This window comes from Atractosteus spatula, chromosome 13, assembly GCF_055471065.1.
Source record: "Atractosteus spatula isolate fAtrSpa1 chromosome 13, fAtrSpa1.hap1, whole genome shotgun sequence".
Lineage (NCBI taxonomy): Eukaryota > Metazoa > Chordata > Actinopteri > Semionotiformes > Lepisosteidae > Atractosteus > Atractosteus spatula.
Genome location: NC_142718.1, coordinates 16,050,659 through 16,070,735, shown reverse-complemented (window position 1 = coordinate 16,070,735; position 20,077 = coordinate 16,050,659). Strand labels below are relative to the sequence as shown.

The window sequence follows — 20,077 nt, the reverse complement described above, 5'->3', positions numbered from 1 at the left end:
ATTAAACTGTAAAGAAATGTATAAAGGTAGAGCAGTTTAAGAAAATACTAGAGCCAGTTCAGTTATTGTCTCCGTCCCAGCGTTCCAGGTTTTACCAAGTTCCCTAGAGAGAAAGTTCACTTCTTGTAGTACCCGGCATGCATTGAGAAGACCAGAGTTGCAGATTTGAGTCCACGTGAAGCAGCATAGTCTGGTATTCGTAGTTTACGGCGGTTGTAAGAAGATCTGGAAGGGAATACAATGGCTAACTCTGAGATAGGTACTTCATATGATACTCTGTCAATTTTTTTTAATTAAGATTATATTCTTCGATTGTGTGTTATGTCGTTTGTGTTACGTGTAAAATTAATGTTTCTCAGGTGCTGTATTGTGGAGTGTAAACTTGGGTGAACACGAAGTTTTGTATTTTATTAGTCATCAAGCCCTTAAAAGCAATGAAGGGAATTTCTGTTGTGAATCATTTTATCGAATTTAGTAATATTCCAAACTTCGGGTTTAATTCGTGCTTTTTAACATTTGTTTTGCATGTAACCTGTCATGTCCCTTAGCCTTGTTTTTTTCAGGATGGCGTAGTTCATTTACGATTGAAAACAAAAAATCAAATGAGTGGAAGCGGGAGCGGAAGAAGCACTGAAAGAGCATGAGCTGTTCAAGAGCTTGCCTGTTTTTAATGACTACTCCAAGTGCTTCGTTCTCGGGGCTCAACTTCATTATCACTAAAATAACCGTTTTATTTAATCTAATCTGTATTGAAGTGCTACTGAATGAATTGAAAACGACCCCCCACGTACAGTATATGTAGGAATTTGAATGCCACTGCAGTCAGAACGCTGTTCTGTGCTAAACAGTACACTTCAATACCAGTTTCAGCGAGCTTGGTTTCTCGAAGTAGTTCCCGACTCCTCGCAAAAATATATTAGATTGCAGTCAACCCAAAGGGTGTTATCGAAGGGGAAAGGGCACGGGAGTTAAGTACGTTCAGTTCTTGCTGTAGAATTAGGATTTTTAGTACTTTTTAAAGTGAATCTGGATCGTATTAAGATACCTAAAGGTATCTTTTCCTTGGACTGTATTGTAATGCTTAAGTATAAATGAATTCCAGTTACAGTACAACAGTACACTGGTATGTTGGTAATACAGCTACTAATATTTTTAGTGTCTGTGGTATTTGGTACCGAATTGTTATAAATGGACATTTTAGGGAGGGAAGCGAGGCAAACGGAATGTTACTATTATTGCTATTATCATATCTGGGTGTCTCTTGAGTCAGTTTATTGTCTGTTGTACTGATGGGACCACATACTGGTTGCTCTGAAGAGGGAGCTGTAATGTTAAGTAATAGGAATACTGGGTAACATGTAAGGATAGCTTAAAGCAAGTGGTCTTATCAGGTTCTTTTTAGATGTAATTATGGTTTTTGACATTTCCACCTGTTCTCCGTCTTGTGGTTGAATAATTGTCAAAATTGCCATTGTATTGAAAGCAATGTTGTGAAGGTCTGCACATATCGTATTCCTGGCTTTCATTTCTATTGCATCTCCTCTTGAAAATGGCCACCCTGAAAACAGTGACTCCCAATGCATTTATTTGTGCTGCTTTTACTTTTTAATATAGCAGGGATCAAGTAATAACCAGAACATTAGGTAAAACTTTAGAAATGTGAGTTTTTTATATTCTCTGGTAATCAGAGTTGAAACTTGTTGATATAATTATTTATTAACTATACATAATACAATCTGTACAATGCACAACATAAACATAATTTGAAATATATGGGGTGTACAAATCTGTATTTTCCAGGCCTAGGTTCTGTAGACCTAGAAACCTAGAATTCTACCTCTAATCTTAAAACGCAATGCAACACATAAATGAGTTTAAAACAAAAAAAAAACATAACTGAATTAAAGATTGAATTAAAAATTCAGAACTAAACGTCCTTTTCTAAAACATGGATGCCCCAAAGTAACTAGGAATCAGTTTACTAGGAGAGAGTGTTTTAGTCCATGATACAGGAAATCAGGTTTTCCTAAAATAAAACTTGTAGTGCAATCAGGATATGAACTACACGTTTGCTAAACTTTGATACCACTAGTGTATAATTTAGAAGGCAAGCTTCATAAAGCCTGCTTGATAGTACCAGTCAGCAAGTGTATTTTTGGAAGAAATCTGAAAATCAACCAGTATTAAGACTGCAGTTAGGAATTTTTTTAATCCTAAAAAATGCTGTAAGAAGCCCCCCCAATCATACTTGCTTAAATTTTTTAAATGCATTTTACTCACAAATGACAATTTCTTGATTAAAATGTCTTTAGGTGCTTTGTAAGCTATTTGCATACATGTTCATTTAAATGCTTTTTTTTCCCTTTGACATAATATCCTATAGCAGTTGGGAGCTCCTGAAAAATCAGAAAAATAAATGAAAGGTTACTGTTACATTGTTTTTATCCTGGTTTATAATTTGCAACTAAGAACTTAAGGTTCTGTTTATTGCTTTATTAGCGATAATGCAGTTTTCATATTTTGCATTTGGTAAGAAAATGTATGTTGGTACTTTTAAGGAAAGGTTTGAGTAAACCTTATTAGTCAAGGAAAGGGGCCACAAACCTTTTGGTATGATAGAAAAGCAAAAACTATTCGTATATGATAAGAAATGCTTAAGCTTATTTGGCAAAGAAGACAAATCAATTTTGATACCTCACCCCTATTAGATGTACTTTCTGTGTTGATTTCACATGCTCTTCTTTGTTTGAAATGTAATTGTCTCAAAATATAGCCCAGGAAATTTCCTTGCTTCATTTTTGCTTATAAAGCAGCCATGCCCAATAGAATTCAAAATAAAATACTGTTTTAGAGAAGTCAGTTAATGTCAAACTGTATATTTACAAAAATACCCTTTCTCAAGTATTTTAGCCCTGATACAAACATTATGGCATTAATAATTATGTATACTGATATACAATATGTATATTGTTATGAGCTAGTGCTCTTGATGTTTAGCTATGCTAGATGTTCATGTATTGAAATCACTACTTGGTGCCTTCCCCAGAAACCTTGAAACAATGCATATTTTTTTAGCTATTTGCATCGCTGTAGGTGAGTGAACAGGTGGGTAAACAAAAATGTTCAAAGGGGATTTCAGATTGTCTACTTTGGTAAACTTCATAGTGAATCATTAGAAGCATAATAAAGGAGAACCATTGAGGCATAGAGCACAACATAAATATAAAGGCAAGGAAGAGGATGAGAGTAGGGAGAGAATCATATAATAATGATGATGTTCCCATAATAGTACAGCAGTAGTTTCCAACACAAAAGCTTCACATGGTGTTTTGTATTCCAGCAGAGCTCTACAGCTCCAGGGCTAATTAATAATTTAATTGATCTGCGTACTTGTTTAGACTTTTTCTTTGGTCAGTCCTGAGTGTCAAAAATACCATACTTCAAGGGTTTCCAAAAATGTACATTACCTCTTAACTTGCTTGAAATTATTACAGATTAAATAACTCTTATTACTTGATCAATATGCAGTTGCATGAAAAAGTTTGTGAACCCTTTTCTTACTCATAAAAATGTGGTCTGATTTTCAACTAAGTCACAATAATAGACAAACACAATCTGCTTAAACTAATAACACACAAACAATTGTACTTCTTGTCAGTACTGAACACATCGTTTAAACATTCACAGTCTAGGTTGGAAAAAGTATGTGAACCTCTAGGCTAATGACTTCTCCAAAAGCTTATTGGAGTCAGGTGTTCCAATCAATGAGATGAGATCGGAGGTGTGGGTTGGAGGTGCCCTGCTCTATAAAAAGGCACACAAAGGTTGGTTACTGACAGAGACTGGTCTTCTCAAGAAAGAGCTGTTCATGTAAACCATACCCTGATCAAAATAAATATCAGAGGAGCTTAGAAGAAGAATTGTAGAGATGCATAAAGCTGGAAAAGGCTACAAAAGCATTATTAAAGGCCTGGGTGTTCATCAATCCACAGTAAGACAAATTGAAATCTAGGTAATTCTAAAGGGTTCACAAACTGTATGATGTACAGAGAGTGGTGTGTATGTTACGGTATCCGACACTTCCACAATGAATTTTCTTTCTGAAGAGGTCCAGCTGATTACATTTCTTGTAACACAAGTTTCAGAACTGCCTTAATTGGTGTTGGTTCCAATTAAAAATACAATTGATGTTTTAAAAGCTGAAAAGTTTTACAAAATGTGCCTCAAACAGAGAATAATTAGCCTGTGATAAAAAATAACTTATAGCATAATACAGAATAGTGTTTCAACTGCTTTTCCGTTGTTTTCTGCAGCACTGTTGAGTGTGTCTGATAAGACTGGTGTAGTGGACTTTGCCAAGCAGCTGGTTTCAGTCGGTCTCTCCCTGGTTGCTTCTGGGGGCACCGCAAAGGCTCTGCAGGACGCTGGTCTTTCTGTAAGGTATGGATTCCAATATACTGGCATGGGTAATCTGCTGGCCTACTGTTAACATTTTTTTTTGTAAGTCTGGGTGGTAGGTGATCTGTGGATAACAGCATATCACAAAGCTAATATGTTGTGTATTTATCTGAAAATACCACTTTTTAGCAATTGCCTGTATTGTCAAAATGCAAATGTACATTACCTTGTCCTTTCAGCTTTCAGCTACTATGCTTTATTTCTTTTAAATAGTTATTAATCAAATTTACAGTTTGCTTTGGGTGCCACAGTACACCTTTATGATCCTATATTCATCATGAAGCAAATGGTTATGTTGCATAATGGACATAGATCATTTCTATTTGAATTGTAGCTGAAACCCTCATTTAATTACTAAAAAAAATTGATGAGTTAGCAGCTATAAGCTAATAATTAGCCAGTTCATCCCAGTACATCCAACTTTCTTTTTTTCCCAAGGGATATTTCAGAACTTACTGGATTTCCAGAAATGCTGGGAGGAAGGGTGAAGACATTACATCCAGCAGTTCATGCAGGTAAATGTGTGAATAACACAGATTTTCTGTTTTCTTTTGAACAGAAACTGAACAGTTCACAATAACATAAGTTGTATTTGATGTTTGACTGTTGTAGCTTTATTTAATTTCTGTTAACATTTTGTAAGTTTATATTCGGCTAATGTTCTTCTTATGTTCTATTATCATGCAGTTTTTTAGGTATTATGTAACAACATAATAAATGTTATAGATTTATAAATGGGGCGGGCTATAGGTTACCGCGGCATGTGATGTGCTGGCCAAAGATGATCGACAGATCTTAGTGAAATGATTGCTTCATTTAATCACTCTACTGTGCATGTTTAAATCTGCTTAATATGGAATATTAATATAGAACTTTACAACTAAAGGTGGAAATTTTGGTAGCAGCATAAATATAACAGGAGCATAACATCACTGACTGTCAAACTATATTAATTTAGGCATATAAATATATTATACATACTGTATATGGCAGGTAGTGGTAGCTTAAATAAAAAATGCACACCAGTATTCCACTTTCTTCATAAACATTTTGTGAATCAAATTCGGCCACTTACTATGGTTATTTCGGAAAAGTTTTGACATGCTTGTTCTGACTATATTAAGTTTATATACTTTATAAAGAGCTAGAATGTTTTAATCTTTTCTATGAATACTTGCTGTCGTTATTGCAGTAAAAAAATGTGTGCTTTGTGGAATCCACTATTAAGGAATATAATATGGAATTGTGTAGTTAAAGAAACTAATAACAATATTAATTTAAAGATCGAAATGTATTTTTATAGCGGATAGTATTACCATAGTCCACTTTCTTTGTAAACATGTTTTGGGTTTTCTTTGTCTCATTCACTTGTGATTGCTTTGGAAACATTATGACCTGTTTGTTTCACCTACATTTCTGAGCGACACATTGATGCAGTGGGTTGGTACATGCCTCTCTGACCTCAGAGGTCTGGGTTCGATTCCAGCTTAGGGCACAAGTTTTCTTTCTAAATACTACGTACACTATATTAACAATTTTAATTATTTTTATACATCAAAACATATTCAGTGTTAAATGATATTAATTGTAAAAAAACACAAATGAGCAAATGTGAATACTGTCAACAGTGTGAATAATAACCAGTTCAACCGGTTTAATTCAATTCAAAAGACTTTATCCATCCCAGTGGGGCATATTTAATACAAGCCTTTGGAACAAGCCTTAAAATTAAATTGCATATATTATAATTATAATCGAGAATAACAGAGTGGTATTAAAAAGACCACTGAAACTATAATAATGTCTGATCATTATTGACAGTATTAATGTATTAATAAATATTTTCAAACTTCTTGTATCTTCTTGTATCAACCGTATGGTTTTAATGTCACTATAGTACAGTATATTATTTTTTTTCCGAATGAAAATATAAAGTTAAACTTCTCGTTGCTAAAATTTGTATTAAGACAAAATAAAGATTTTCTTAATGCGGATGTAAACCTGAAAGGGGCACATCGCATTCGCAAGAAGCTATAGTAATAAACTATTTTTATACAATAAACTATTTTATACAATAATAGAGCCGAAAGGATCGCTCTAAAGGTTAATTCCAAGCTGACAAGACTCAGCATGTCTTCTTTATAACTCCTCAGCTTACAGCTCATTCATGGTCATTCATTATTAATATTATTAATATATTCTGTATTGCATTTAAGTTGGAATGTTTTTTGAAGAAACCATTTGAGCTGATAAAAATATAGAAAAAGAGTCTGTATCGATTTTATGATGTGGATTAAACTTGCAGAAGCCTGTGGCATTCCCTTTTGATAGAGGTTAAAGCTATTATTTTTCTTTATGAAAATACTTTAAACATATATCCTGTGTAGAGTATCAGTATTAGAGCAATTACTGAAAACCCATTAATGCCCTTATTTGCTTTAAGGAACACATCTCTACTAAGACCACATTACAATGACCTCTTTGATCACTGTTTCTTACAGCACTCTTGTTTTCCAGTATGTAGCTCCACAGTTATAATCCCCCCTTATTTCTGGAAGATTAAAATTAAGTGTCAACATAAATATCAAAGTCATTTTCTTAATAGCCATCTTCAAGCTCGGTTCAAGATCAATACTTTATTGCCATAACAACCAGTTGCATGGAATGTGAGCTCTTACAATTAAAGATGTACAATACAACATAAAGCCAATAATGTCATCCACACAGCACATTCACAAACCATCCTAAACACCCATGTGTAGTAAAATAAATACAGTGAAAGTCCGTACTACACAGTGATGGAGAAAGTCTAAACACTCAAAGATCAGATAAGCCTCTGATGAGCTTTTTTGACCTTAATTGATGTGTTGACCGCCCTTTTTAGTGTGTTGGAGTTGGTGGTGGTGCCCAGGAACTTAAAATTCTGCACCTCTGTAGCCTGACCATTGATGTGGTGAGAGTGCTCCACTGTATACATAGTCCACCAGAGTTATGTTTTATTTTTTTTTTACATTTAGGTGTAGGTTGTTTAGGCTGCACCATTCAACGAATTCAGCTACTTCAATTCTATATACAAATTATGTGTGTACAGAGAGTAAAGCAGAGGTGATAAGCCACAACCCTGAGGAGCTCCTGTGCTTCACCACCTGCTTCCTATCGGAAAGGAAGTCCAGTAGCCAATAACACAGTCTGATTTATACCCATCTCTGCTAGCTTATCAAAAAGCTTGAGAAGGATAATTGTTTTAAAACACATCTGTAGCTAATAAAGAGAATCCGGGTGTAAGTGCTGGGCACTTCTAGATGTTGAAATAGATCATGGAGCCCAAAGCAGATGTATTTTTCCATTGACATGTTTGCTCTAGGCAAACTGGCATGGGTTGAAGTGCATATTTGATAGGAAATTGGCTGAGTCACTCAATTTTCATTACGGATGTCAAGGCCTGTAGTTGTTGAAGCAGCTCACCGTGGATTTCTTAGCTACTGGTATTATGGTAGCCATCTTAAAGCTGTCCAGTACCTTAATTGAAAATATCTGTAAAAATGTGAGGAAGTTGATTGGCACAATTTTAGTGTAGCTGTTGATACTAAGTTGGACCCAGATGTTTTTCTGCTGTTCTGTTTGTGGAAAAAACATCTTATGTCATGCTGCTGAATGATAAATGGTGGCTGAAGGGATACCACGGGCTGTCTGGGTGCAGGCCACTGCATTTTTTGTGTAAAGCCTACAGTAGAATTCATTCAGATTTTCTGCGAGAAAGTGATTGTCAACTGGAGAATTTTGTTTCACCTACTAGTTAGTGATTAGTTGAAGGCATTACCAGCAACCTCAGGTGTCCTTGATAGTTTGTTTTTGTATTCAGCTTTGGCCATCTTTACTGCATGTTGGAATTTATATTCACTAGTTTTCAAGATGGCATCATCTACTTCTTTGAAAGCCCAGTTTTTCTTTTCCCACAGGGTTTTAATTTGCTGGTGGAACTAGGGCTTATTTTTGTACATGGTGACCAATTTGCAAAAAAAGCATAGACTCTCGCAAACGTGAATATACAATGTCATTGTATCAGTGAGCTCATTAAGATCATGTCAGTGATTGAGATTCAGTACCCTTACGTGTAAATGCATTATATCCAGTCTGTTATACTTAAACACATACAAAAAACTTGGTAAACAAAAACAATAACAAAACACTGTCTCCCAGATTGGAACCATCATTATTTATATTTGTCTTGGCACATCCTTTTTTCATGTTTGATATTACTGCGTGCATATAATACTCTGTCACTAAGCGATATCTGCCAGGTTTCTGTCCTGTAATGAAATTCAAAAAGGATTGACAATTCATTTACAGCTAGACAGTTGAAATACATTGGGAACAGTGGTGCTCCTACCATAATCTAATTTAAAGTATTTACCCCTTTTCTCTCATTTTTATCCATGAACTGCTTCTCAGTCTAAAAGGCATTACCTTGAAAACCTACATTATCTAGTTTTAACTTTCCTTTTCAAAACTGTACATTTATAAAATATTTTATTAGTCTGTAATTCATTGATTTAAGTTATCATTTTTATGGATGGACACTACTTCAATGGTTTTCCATACAGTGGACATTATACCTTCAACTATTGGAAGAGGTTTGTTAATTCCTTGTAATTCTATTTCTCCTTTCCTTAATTGCAGTCAGGCACTGGATATTTAAATGCTTCTGGTAATTATAAAAAGGCAGAATTGTTATATTGTTTCATAAGGAGCTTTTAATATGGAACTTAAGTAAAAACGTGTATTACTTGTGCTAGACTACACTGCAGTATTCCATTATTTAGTTTTTACGTGTGCTTGCTGTTCATTATATATCCACTCGTAACAGTTTCATGTAAACCGAATCTTATTCAAATTGAACGCTACCTTTCTGATCCATTGAGTGAATACATATAGAGAATTAACAATCATGATATTGCAGCAGTCCTCAGTTATTTGACCTACCTGTGCCTGCCAGTGAGGAAGGAGGGAGAGGAAAGCAGAATTGCAGACTTGCAGGTTTTTTTGTCCTTTAATGGTAAACAGGTCTGTGCTAAGTGGGGTAGAGGGCAGAGAGAATGTAGCAACAGCCATGAGATTTCTGCTGACTTTATATTATATGACTAATCAGAGTAATTCACCAGAAAACCCTTTTGATCATTTTAATCTGTCTGTAAGCTTACCTACAGCCATGTAAATCCATCAGATGAAACTCAGGTTTTAAACTTTGACTCCCCTCCAACTATTATTGTATCATTACTGATTACATATCTTTCTGCTTCTTTTAAGTCTGCTTTTTTTAAGTTAACACTTGAATTGAACAATTTCAGAAATACTTCCTTGTATTGCATATTTCCTAATGGGTCTTTCATTTTTCTTTAAATTGTTTAAAAAGACAATTTACTCTCTTGTAAACAGTTTGATAAACTTAGTAAGGAAGCATCCAGTTGTGTACCGTTTCAGTTTATGGTGCTATTAATTTTTACCAGTCTATTTAAGGAAAGTTTTACAGATGTCACATTTTTATTCCTTAATTTTTATTTGTAATATCTGAATTAGGGCATGTCTAACATACTCCTGATAGTCTTTTGAATATTTATATAGATATATTTATATATATATTTGATAGATTCTCAGCAACTACCTTAATTAATCATTTTCCTGTGCCTTTTTTATTACACATTTTCTTACATCTTACTCCGTGGGACAGTGTATCCATTAATATTGTATTCTTAACTCGTTCTAATTCTTAAGTTCCATGAGACATTTGATTTCTTTTCTCCAGGTATTTTGGCTAGAAACACCTCTTCTGACAACTCTGATATGGATAACCTAGGTTTCAACCTTGTGAGGTAAGAGAAGTGAAAGTTCAGTTTGTTAAATAAAAATATTTCCTTCAGACTTGGACTTGCATAATTTGTTTTTTTAAACTTTAAAAGAATGTTCTCTGAGGTTTAATTCTATAATGTCTTCAAGAGTGTCAAATTGATTGCAATACATTTAGATCAGGAGGTTGATCATGCACATTCGAGTTAAACAGTGAAAAATGTTGTCCTCAAATTAAACACTAATTACATGTGCATAACCACTTACAGCAGCAAGAAAAAATGATTTGTTGCATGGTTGGGTGTGTGTGTCACAAGTTCATGAGGTTTATTGTAATTGATTGTGAATGAACCACATAAACTGGAATTTCACATGAGAAGCATTATAGTTTATTAATGTAACAGGACTTCATTTGTCAATACACTAAAACAAATTCCTAAAACACTAAAATAATTCCCGTGTTCCATTAACACATTTTTAATGGATTCCACTTGGCTAACCTACAATGGATATAAAAAGTCTGCACACCCTTATTGAAATTGCAGGTTTTTGTGATGTAAAGCCAAAAATCAAAATAAATCATGTCAGACATTTTTCCATATTTAATGTGACCTTGCAACCAGCAAAATTCAAGGGAAAAACAAATAATTATAAGGAAAAATGAATTTAAAAACCTACAACACCCTGGTTGCATAAGTGTGCACCCATCCCCCCAACTAAAACTTTGTGAAAGCACCTTTTGCATTTATTACAGCAGTAAGTCTTTGTGAATAAGTCTATATCAACTTTGCACACCTGGACTTTGCATTTTTCTCCCACTCTTCCTTGCAAAAAAATTAAAGCTCCTTCAAATCACCAGGGGATCTCCAGTGCACAGCCCTCTTTAGGTCATTCCATAGGTTTCCTATGGGATTGAGGTCTGGGCTCTGATTGGGCCATTCCAAGACTTTGATCTCCCTTTTCTGAAGCCATTCCTTGGTTGACTTGGATGTGTGCTTTGGGTCGTTATCATGTTGGAAGTTGAAATTCCTCTTCAACTTCAGCTTTTTGACAGAGGCCAGTAGGTTTTGTGCCAGAATATCTTGATATTTGGTGTTAGTCATTATCCCATCTATCTTGACTAGAGCCCCTGTCCCAACTGAAGAGAAGCAGCCCCAAAGCATGATGCTGCCACTACCATGCTTCACAGTAGGTATGGTGTTCTTTGAATGATCAGCTGTATTGTCTTTGCACCAAACATATCTTTTAGAATTAAGGCCAAAAAGTTCAATCTTTGTCTCATCAGACCGTAAGACATTTTCCCACATGGTTTGGGGTGATTGAATGTATTTTTTTGCTAAATTTAGATGGGCTTGGATGTTTTTTTGTGAGAAATGCCTCCCATCTTGCCACCTTACCCCATAGCCCAGACGTACAGATTAAGGGAGATTTTTGTCACGTGCAAGAAGTGACCAGTACCTGACACAAATTCCTGCAGCTCCTTTAATGTTGCTGTAGGCCTCTTTGTAGCCTCCCCGATAAGTTTCATCTTGTCCCGTCATAAACTTTGGAGGGTTCTCCTGATCTTGTCAATGTCCCTGTGGTGCCATATTTTCTCCATTTATTGGTGATAGTCTTCACAGTGCTCCAGGGTGCGTCCAATGCCTTAGATATTCTTTTATACCCCTCTACTGATCGGTACCTTTCATTGTGCTGAAACAATCTGCATGTTCGACCACTTTTGGCATTGCTCCCTATTTTACATTGCTGCTTGTCAGAGAAGTGTTACGACGAGCGGGATATGCCCTGCTTTTTTGATGAGACTTAATCACGCACTGCAACTCATGCAAATGGATTTACATGTGAAGATTTGGGATGGTGGAGAAGTGAAAACTAGGTACGTAGGCTCAGAGTTTATGGGGTATGCAGTGCTCATGACATTATGGAAAAGATGCACAACACACTCTCGGAGGGTGGACTAAGAAATCCATTGAGACTGATCTGATTCCCAAATGACACCTTTCAATATTAATATTGCATGTTCAGTTTGTCAAGATATTGAGATACTTGAAGTTATTCAGATAGAAAACAGTTTGTGTTTACGCAGTGAAGCAGTTCAGGAATGAAAAAGACCATATATTTTCCTAGCCTATGTGGGCTTACTGATGAGGAATGTGGCTAATGTTCTAGGAGTAAACATGCTGTTCAGGTAAAAGAAAAGTGATGCCATGCAAGAATGTATTTCAAATGAAAGTATTCCTCTAACCAAGCTCTAGCACACCTGAAAAGAGACTAATCATTACATCACCTAGCACTTAGTTGAATCAGGTGTGCAAGAGTGCAGAAATATAGTCATGGAAATTTGGCTAGAAGTTATGGAAAAGTCATGGAAAAGTTTTGGAATTTTGTTGGTAAAAATGAGTGGGAATCCTGTTCCTAATTGGTTGCTGCTGGAAGAGGTGTTAGTGGGGCCAGCAGGGGGCGCTCACCCTGTGGTCCATGTGGGTCCTAATGCCCCAGTATAGTGACGGGGACACTATACTGTAAGCAGGCGTCGTCCTTCAGATGAGACTTAAAACCGAGGTCCTGACTCTCTGTGGTCATTAAAAATCCCAGGGTGCTTCTTCGAAAAGAGTAGGGGTGTAACCCCGGCGTCCTGGCCAAATTTCCCATTGGCCCTTACCAATCATGGCCTCCTAATAATCCCCATCTATGAATTGGCTTCATTACTCTGCTCTCCTCCCCACTGGTAGATGTGTGGTGACCATTCAGGCGCACTATGGCTGCTGTCGCATCATCCAGGTGGATGCTGCACATTGGTGGTGGTGGAGGGGGGTCCCCACTACCTGTGAAGCGCTTTGAGTGGAGTGTCCAGAAAAATGCTATATAAGTGTAAGCAATTATTAATTATTATCTATTTGTTTTTCTCTTGAATTTTGTTGGTTGCAAGGTCACATTAAACATGGAAAAATGTCTAACATGATTTATCTTGATTTCTGGCTTTACACCACAGAAACCTGCAATTTCTATAAGGATATGTAGACCTTTTATATCTACTGTACTTTAGGGTTTTAAGATTAACAATATTATTGGAATATCTATGTTTAACTTTTGCAGTTTTCCTCAGGTTTTCAGTCTTTTCCATACTTTGTTTTTCCTAATTCACAAAAGTATTGACTCTTCAGATAACTGTTTTTTTTTAACTGTTTAGGGTTGTTGTGTGTAACTTGTATCCATTTGTGAAGGCCATCTCTTCCCCCACTATCACTATGGAAGAGGCTGTGGAACAGATAGATATTGGTAAGATTATGATAAGCAGTAGATTGAAGCATGCATTTCTTGTAGAAAGAGCCATTTATTGTCTTGCTAGGACATCAGACTGTGCCATGGATAATGTGATTATATATTAATTCCTTACATTTGTGTAGCACTTCCAAGCCTAAAGGAACTCAAACTTCTTTTAACATGGGAAGGGAGTATTCATTCCCCTTGGAATTTTTTTCACTTTATATTGCAAACCCAAATAGAAATACATCCACAGATGCAGCAATCTCGAATGCTCAAGGTGTCAATCGGTATACCACAGTATATTTTTTCTCATGCAGGACTATTACTAATTCTGTATAAATAGTAATTGGAAAACAATTTTAGATTTTGATTATTAAATGTGTATGTAATGGCTTTAAAAACATCATATTTAAAAGCAGTGCCTGATGTAACATCCCAAGGCCTCTAGGTGTCACAATACGATTTAAGTTGTGTACTGAGTATAGCTTTGCATATTTATGTTCCTACTCAAGACTGGAAGGGCTAAGGGTGTTACATTTGTAAGTTTGTGTTTCAGAAGGATGTTCACAAGTGCCCCCAATGCGCCGTTAATGTGCCCTTCTCTGAAGTCTGCATCAGAGTGGACTTCAGTGAAGGGAATTATGCCCAATAACTTGTGGAATGTTGACGTTTCATGTTTTAGCTTATCAAAGCTGAGAAAAGTTGCCATGGAGTATAAAATATTCACGTTAGTACTTTTTTACACTTTTAAGACTCATTTTATCTAAAAGCAATTTCATTAGGTTTCTTTAGATTCATAGTGTGTGTATTGTAGGTATGAAGTTTTGACAAAGCTTTTATTTCATCACCTCATTTCGACTGATGAATATTTGTTTACTTGTGGTGTATTTTGTCCATCAAATATTTAATAGCACACGCATTTAATAGGACAAAGGTTTAAGGTATTGCCAAGTTTACCTTATTTAGTTTGTTTTGAATGTGAATAAATGAGTTAAGTTCCAAGTACTGTCAATTTTGTACTGGGACAGACGGTATGAAATGCATTTAGTAGTGCAAAGCTTTGAAGAAGCACAGAGTGGCATCATCAGGTTTTCCTTAGCTTACCTGTTTTGAGTCGAGCCAGCTCAACACAAATGAACACAGTGTCACTACTTTTGTGCAGGGATAGATGTAATGAAATTTAATTTAATCAAACTGCGAGTGGAGACTGAAAAAAGTATTTAAAAAAAATTGTCGACATGCACTTAGCCACTGGAAAAGAAGCATCAACAACAGAAAGCATTTTGACCCTGAGCCTTGTAACCAGCAAATGATAGCATGTAAGGGTGTCCCATTATCGTTTTTATGATGTACACTTAAATACTCGTGCACTTGAAGTCCACACTTGCGCTGTGTCACATTTGGAGAAAGGGTTAAGGGCAACAATTGGGACATGGTCTTTGAGTAAGGGTACTTTGTACCAACTGTTGGTAAAGTTTAGAAGCGGGAGCAGGGAAATGAATGCCTATGCTATCGCCTCGTTAAATATCATGCGATATATCGTGGATATTCTCTTCACCCATTTTGTTAAATAAGAAATCACAAAACATTGTGGTTCTACAGTTTTCTCACAAGTCACATTTAAAATTAGATGTGCAAAATACATTTGAAGAAAAACTAATTTTTAGTTGCAAATAAAACACTGAAGCATCTTTTTCTGATAAGTATTGTTGAATTGGAAACTTAACTCAAGTACGGTCAGAGAAAGGAGTCTTTATTGTGTACACAAGGTGCAAACACTTAGCGGGATAGCAAATTAAGCTCAAATTGCATTGAGTCTTTCATTCTCACCAGTGTTGCTAAGCAACAGAGCGGTCAGCAGAAGTACGAGGACGAGAAAAAAAGGAAAAAGTGGTAAAGGAGTACTCCCAGAACCTTGAGGACTGTATGACTACTAAACTGGAAGCATTGTCGCTCGCTAGAACCTTTTTAACTCTTTATTACATCAGTATTTACCTCCTTTGCTATCACAATTCATTTTGAACCTAGATGTATCTAATTTTCTTGATCACTCTAAACTTGAATGGAGTCCACCTGTGGTCAATTCACACCTTCATAAAGTATTCAGACCCCTACACTTTTTCCATACTTTGTTGTGTTGTAGACTTATTTCAGAATGGATTGAATTGATTCTTTTTTGCCCTCAATCGACACACAATACTCCATAATGACAAAGTGAAAACACGTTTTTAGGAATTTCTGCAAATGAAGGGCTTTGGCTGGGCCACTCAAGGGCATTCAGAGATTTGCTCTAAAGCCACTCCAGCATTATCTTGGCTGTGTGCTTCGGATCATTGTCATGCTGAAAGGTGAATCGTTGTCCTAGTCCAAGGTTGTGTGTGCTCTGGAGCAGGTTTTCTTCAAGGACCTCTCTGTATTTGGCTATGTTCATCTTTCCCTCAGTCCTGACCGTTTTACCAGTCCCTGCCACTGAGGAGCATCCCTACAGCATAATGCTGCCACGACCATGCTTCACAGTAGGGATGGTATTAGTCAGGTGATGGATGACATGGCGTTTGGCATTCAGGCCAAAGAGTTCAATTTTTGTCTCATCAGACCAGAGAATCTTTTTCCTCATGCTCTCAGATTCCTTTAAGTGCCATTTGGCTAACTCCAGGTGGGCTGTCATATGCCCTTTACTCAGGAGCTTCTGTCTAGCCACTCTACCATTGAGACCTGATTGATGTAGTGCTGCAGAGATGGTTGTCCTTCCAGCAGGTTCTCCCATCTTTACACAGGAACTCTGAAGCTCTGTTAGAGTGGCAATTGGGTTCTTGGTCACCACCCTGACCAAGGCCCCTCTTGCATGAATACCCAATTTGGCCAGGCGGCCAACTCTAGGAAGTCTTGGTGGTTCCAAACTTCCATTTGACAATGATGGAGGCCACTGTGCTCCTGTGAACCTTTTCCAGGTCTATGAACTGATACAATCCTATCTCGAAGGTCTACGGAGAGTTCCTTGGACTTTATGGCTTGTTTTGTACTCTGCCCTGCATTGTGAACTGTGGGACCTTATAAAGACAGGTTCTAAATCATGTCCAATCAAGTGAATTTGCCACAGGTGGACTACAGTCAAGTTCTAGAGACAGATATGAGAAAATGTTAAATGAGATTTAAAAAGACTTCAAGTTAAAAGAAATGTTAAATTTTAAAGGCAGACGGACACGCTCAATGTAAACCTGCATTACGGTTTTGATGTATTGCTGAACTCCATGCCTCCCCTCCTCTAATTAAAAATGTTTAATTAAAAAGTTAAAAATACATCAAAATAATGCATTAGATGTTAGTGAAACGATTGCTTCATCTAATCTGCTGTGCATGTTTAAATCTGCTTAATATGGAATATTAATATGGAATTTTTCTATTAAACTGATTTTTTGGTATCTTAGCAGAAAAATAACAGGAGCATAACATCTCTCTATCATAAACGGTATTAATTTAGGAATATAAATATATTATACATACTGTATATGGCTGGTAATGGTAGCTAAAATTTTAAAAATACACACCAGTATTCCACTTTCTTTATACACATTTTGTGAATCAGTTGGTCACTTACTATGGTTATTTTGGAAAAGTTTTGACATGCTTGTTCTGACTACATTAAGTTTATATACTTTATAAAAAGCTAGAATGTTTTTAACTTTTTCTATTAATACTTGCTGTCGTTATTGCAGTAAAAAATGTGTGCTTTTTAGAATCCGCAATTAGGGAATATAATATGGAATTGTGTAGTTAAAGAAATTAATAATATTAATTTAAGGATCTAATTATATTTATATAGCTCATAGTATTTTTGTATTCCACTTTTTGTTAACATTTCCATCAATTTTTTGACTCATTCACTTGTGATTGCTTTGGAAAGATTTTGACTTATCTGTTTCGGCAATGTTTCTATGCAGCGCTTGGGTACAGTGGATTTGGTGTGTGAATATTAACCAGAAGGTCCCAGTTGGATTTCTGCTTAGGGTGCAAGTTTTTCTTCTAAGAAACAGATTCCTTTTTTAAAAATATAAATATATTCAAAAAGTGTACATTTAATATTTTATATCACAACATGTTCAATGTAAAGTGATATTAAAAACATAAATGAGCAAACATGAATGCTGTCAACAGTGGGACTAAAACCCAGTTCAACCAGTTTAAATCAATTTAGTTAAAAATACTTTTTCATCTCCATAGGGCAATTTAACACAAGTCTTTACAACAAGCATTAAAACGAGATTGTGTATATATATGTATTATAATTATAATCAATAACAAAGTGGTATTAAAAAGATCACTGAAACTTAACTATAATAATGTATCTGATCATATTAATATAATTTTCTTAAGTTTCTAACTGCTTGTATTTTGTTCAGGGTCATTTGTTTTCTCTGGTTTTCATAACCTTTGCTTTCTTGTAACACATTTATGAATCACGATGCTTCAGATGTCAATAACTTTGCAAAAAATGACATGGAGCCTTCAAATCACAGGCATTTTAAAGAGTGTGATTTGTGAAAATTTTCACAGCTTTTATTTTTAATAATATGGTCAGGTTACTAGAGCTGTTACATCCTCTAGTAACCTCACCATATAAAGCAGAATAACAAACTCATTGGGTTCAACCTCTCTTTAATTTGAGAAACTTTCTGTATCTTCAGTTTTTCAGATAAATTACATATGAAATTCTTTTGATAGGAGGAAAGATTTAATGTGCTCAATCGCTTTTTCACCACAGCATGCATTATGCTACATTTTTACACATCAGTCATTGTAAGCATTCTAAAGTCTCTAGAAAACATAAAAAATATAATACTGTACAGAACGATGGGAAACTGGTTCTTTCATTTTATACAGAAAATCAAAAATAAGAAAATGACGTGTTCCTGCCTAACATAGACATTGCGTGACTTACAGTATGTTAAATGCTTTATATGCATGAAATACAGATGATTTTTCTTCCTCTTCTTCCTCGTGATCAGCTTAGAATCTGTGTTAACTGTAAGTTTTTTACTTTTAATTAAACAATTTCATTTGGTAAACACAACACCAGTTTCGTGCAGAAAAAATCACTTTCTTATTTCTTCCTGTGGTGTGAAGCAAATCGGCAGCTCACTGAGAAATGACCGAGCATGTCTGCCTTTAAAACTTAAAACTTAAAACTTATTTTTTAAAATTAATCATGCAATGTAAATCATTTATTTTAAGTTCAAGTCTTTCACTTATCATTAAACATAGTTTTCTCCCAAGTTAGTTTCATGTTTGAAACCATCATTAAACAAAGCAGGAGCTTATTCTTAAAGACATTACACATGGAAAAATTATATTACTCACTGAGGATACATACAAGTGCTGACTTAAGGAAACAACCTTTCTACCTCTCTGGCACATCAGTATACATATCTAGTTTGTTGTTTAAACAAATTGCTTCTAAATTTAAACATCTTAAGATGCTGGCTCTGTGGATCAGCATCAGCTACTGTATGTTTGCCTATTCCTTCTATTCACAGATGCAGCCATTCAAAATGCGCGGTACAAACCGGTACTGCACACAGTTACCCACAAGTCACTGCGTAGTACCGCGGTCCATAATTGGCTGGCCAAAATTACCGACGGGCACTCGTGGTGCATTGGTCGTTAGTGAAAAAATGTAATCATTTAATCTCTTTACTGTACATATTTTAATCCGCTTAGTATTGAATACTTATATGGAATTTTACAACTAAAGGAAAATTTTAGTAGCTGAACATAAAAAGAAGAGGAGCATAACGTGTCTGATGGTCATAAATTATATTAATTTAGGAACATAAACATTATGTAAACTGTATATGGATGGTATTGGTAGTTACCTTTCTTCCTAAACATTTTAAGCATGAAAGTCTTACATGTGGTTATTTTGGAAACGTTTTTACGTGCTCCTTCTGACCATACTAAGTTTATATACTTTTCTGCGAATACTCTCGTTATCGGAGTAAACGAATGCATACTTTTAGAATATGATTAATAGGGAATATAATATGGTATCGCGCATCTAAAGACATTAATAACGATATAATTATATTCATGTACTGTAGCTCAAATAGTAGTATAATACACTTTCTATGCATGTGTGTGCTTCAGTTTCACTCCTTTCCACATGATTACGTCTGTGGCGTGATAGCTTAAGCGTGTGCCTTATATGCCTGGGGTCGGAGGATCGAACCCAGCTGTTGCCATGAGTTTTCTTTTAACAAATAAACATTTCTTTGAAAAACTAAAATAGCAAATATACTGTCCATAATATTGACATTTTTTATATTTCAAAATATCACATATGTTCAAAGCTAAGCCATTTATTAATAGCAAATAATTTAAAACTGTTACAGATATTATTACTGACAATATTATCGACACTGTATTGAATTTGTTGATAGTTCTAAATATCACAAAATGCATTTTAAACACCTTGACTTGTGACAATTTTCACAGCCTTTACATAAAACTA

The 20,077-nt window shown here is 35.5% G+C and overlaps 1 protein-coding gene across 1 annotated transcript in view; it reads left to right on the top strand.

Moving 5' to 3' along the window:
- Positions 1-152: 152 nt before the first annotated feature.
- Positions 153-20,077, top strand: part of atic (5-aminoimidazole-4-carboxamide ribonucleotide formyltransferase/IMP cyclohydrolase) — an 80,386-nt gene continuing 60,461 nt past the window's right edge. Inside the window, exons 1-5 of the mRNA XM_088930197.1 lie at positions 153-259; positions 4,314-4,440; positions 4,897-4,973; positions 10,262-10,328; positions 13,493-13,581. Of these exons, the coding sequence (XP_088786323.1) occupies positions 241-259; positions 4,314-4,440; positions 4,897-4,973; positions 10,262-10,328; positions 13,493-13,581 (379 nt within the window). The 5' untranslated portion in view covers positions 153-240. The remainder of the gene's footprint in view (positions 260-4,313; positions 4,441-4,896; positions 4,974-10,261; positions 10,329-13,492; positions 13,582-20,077) is intronic.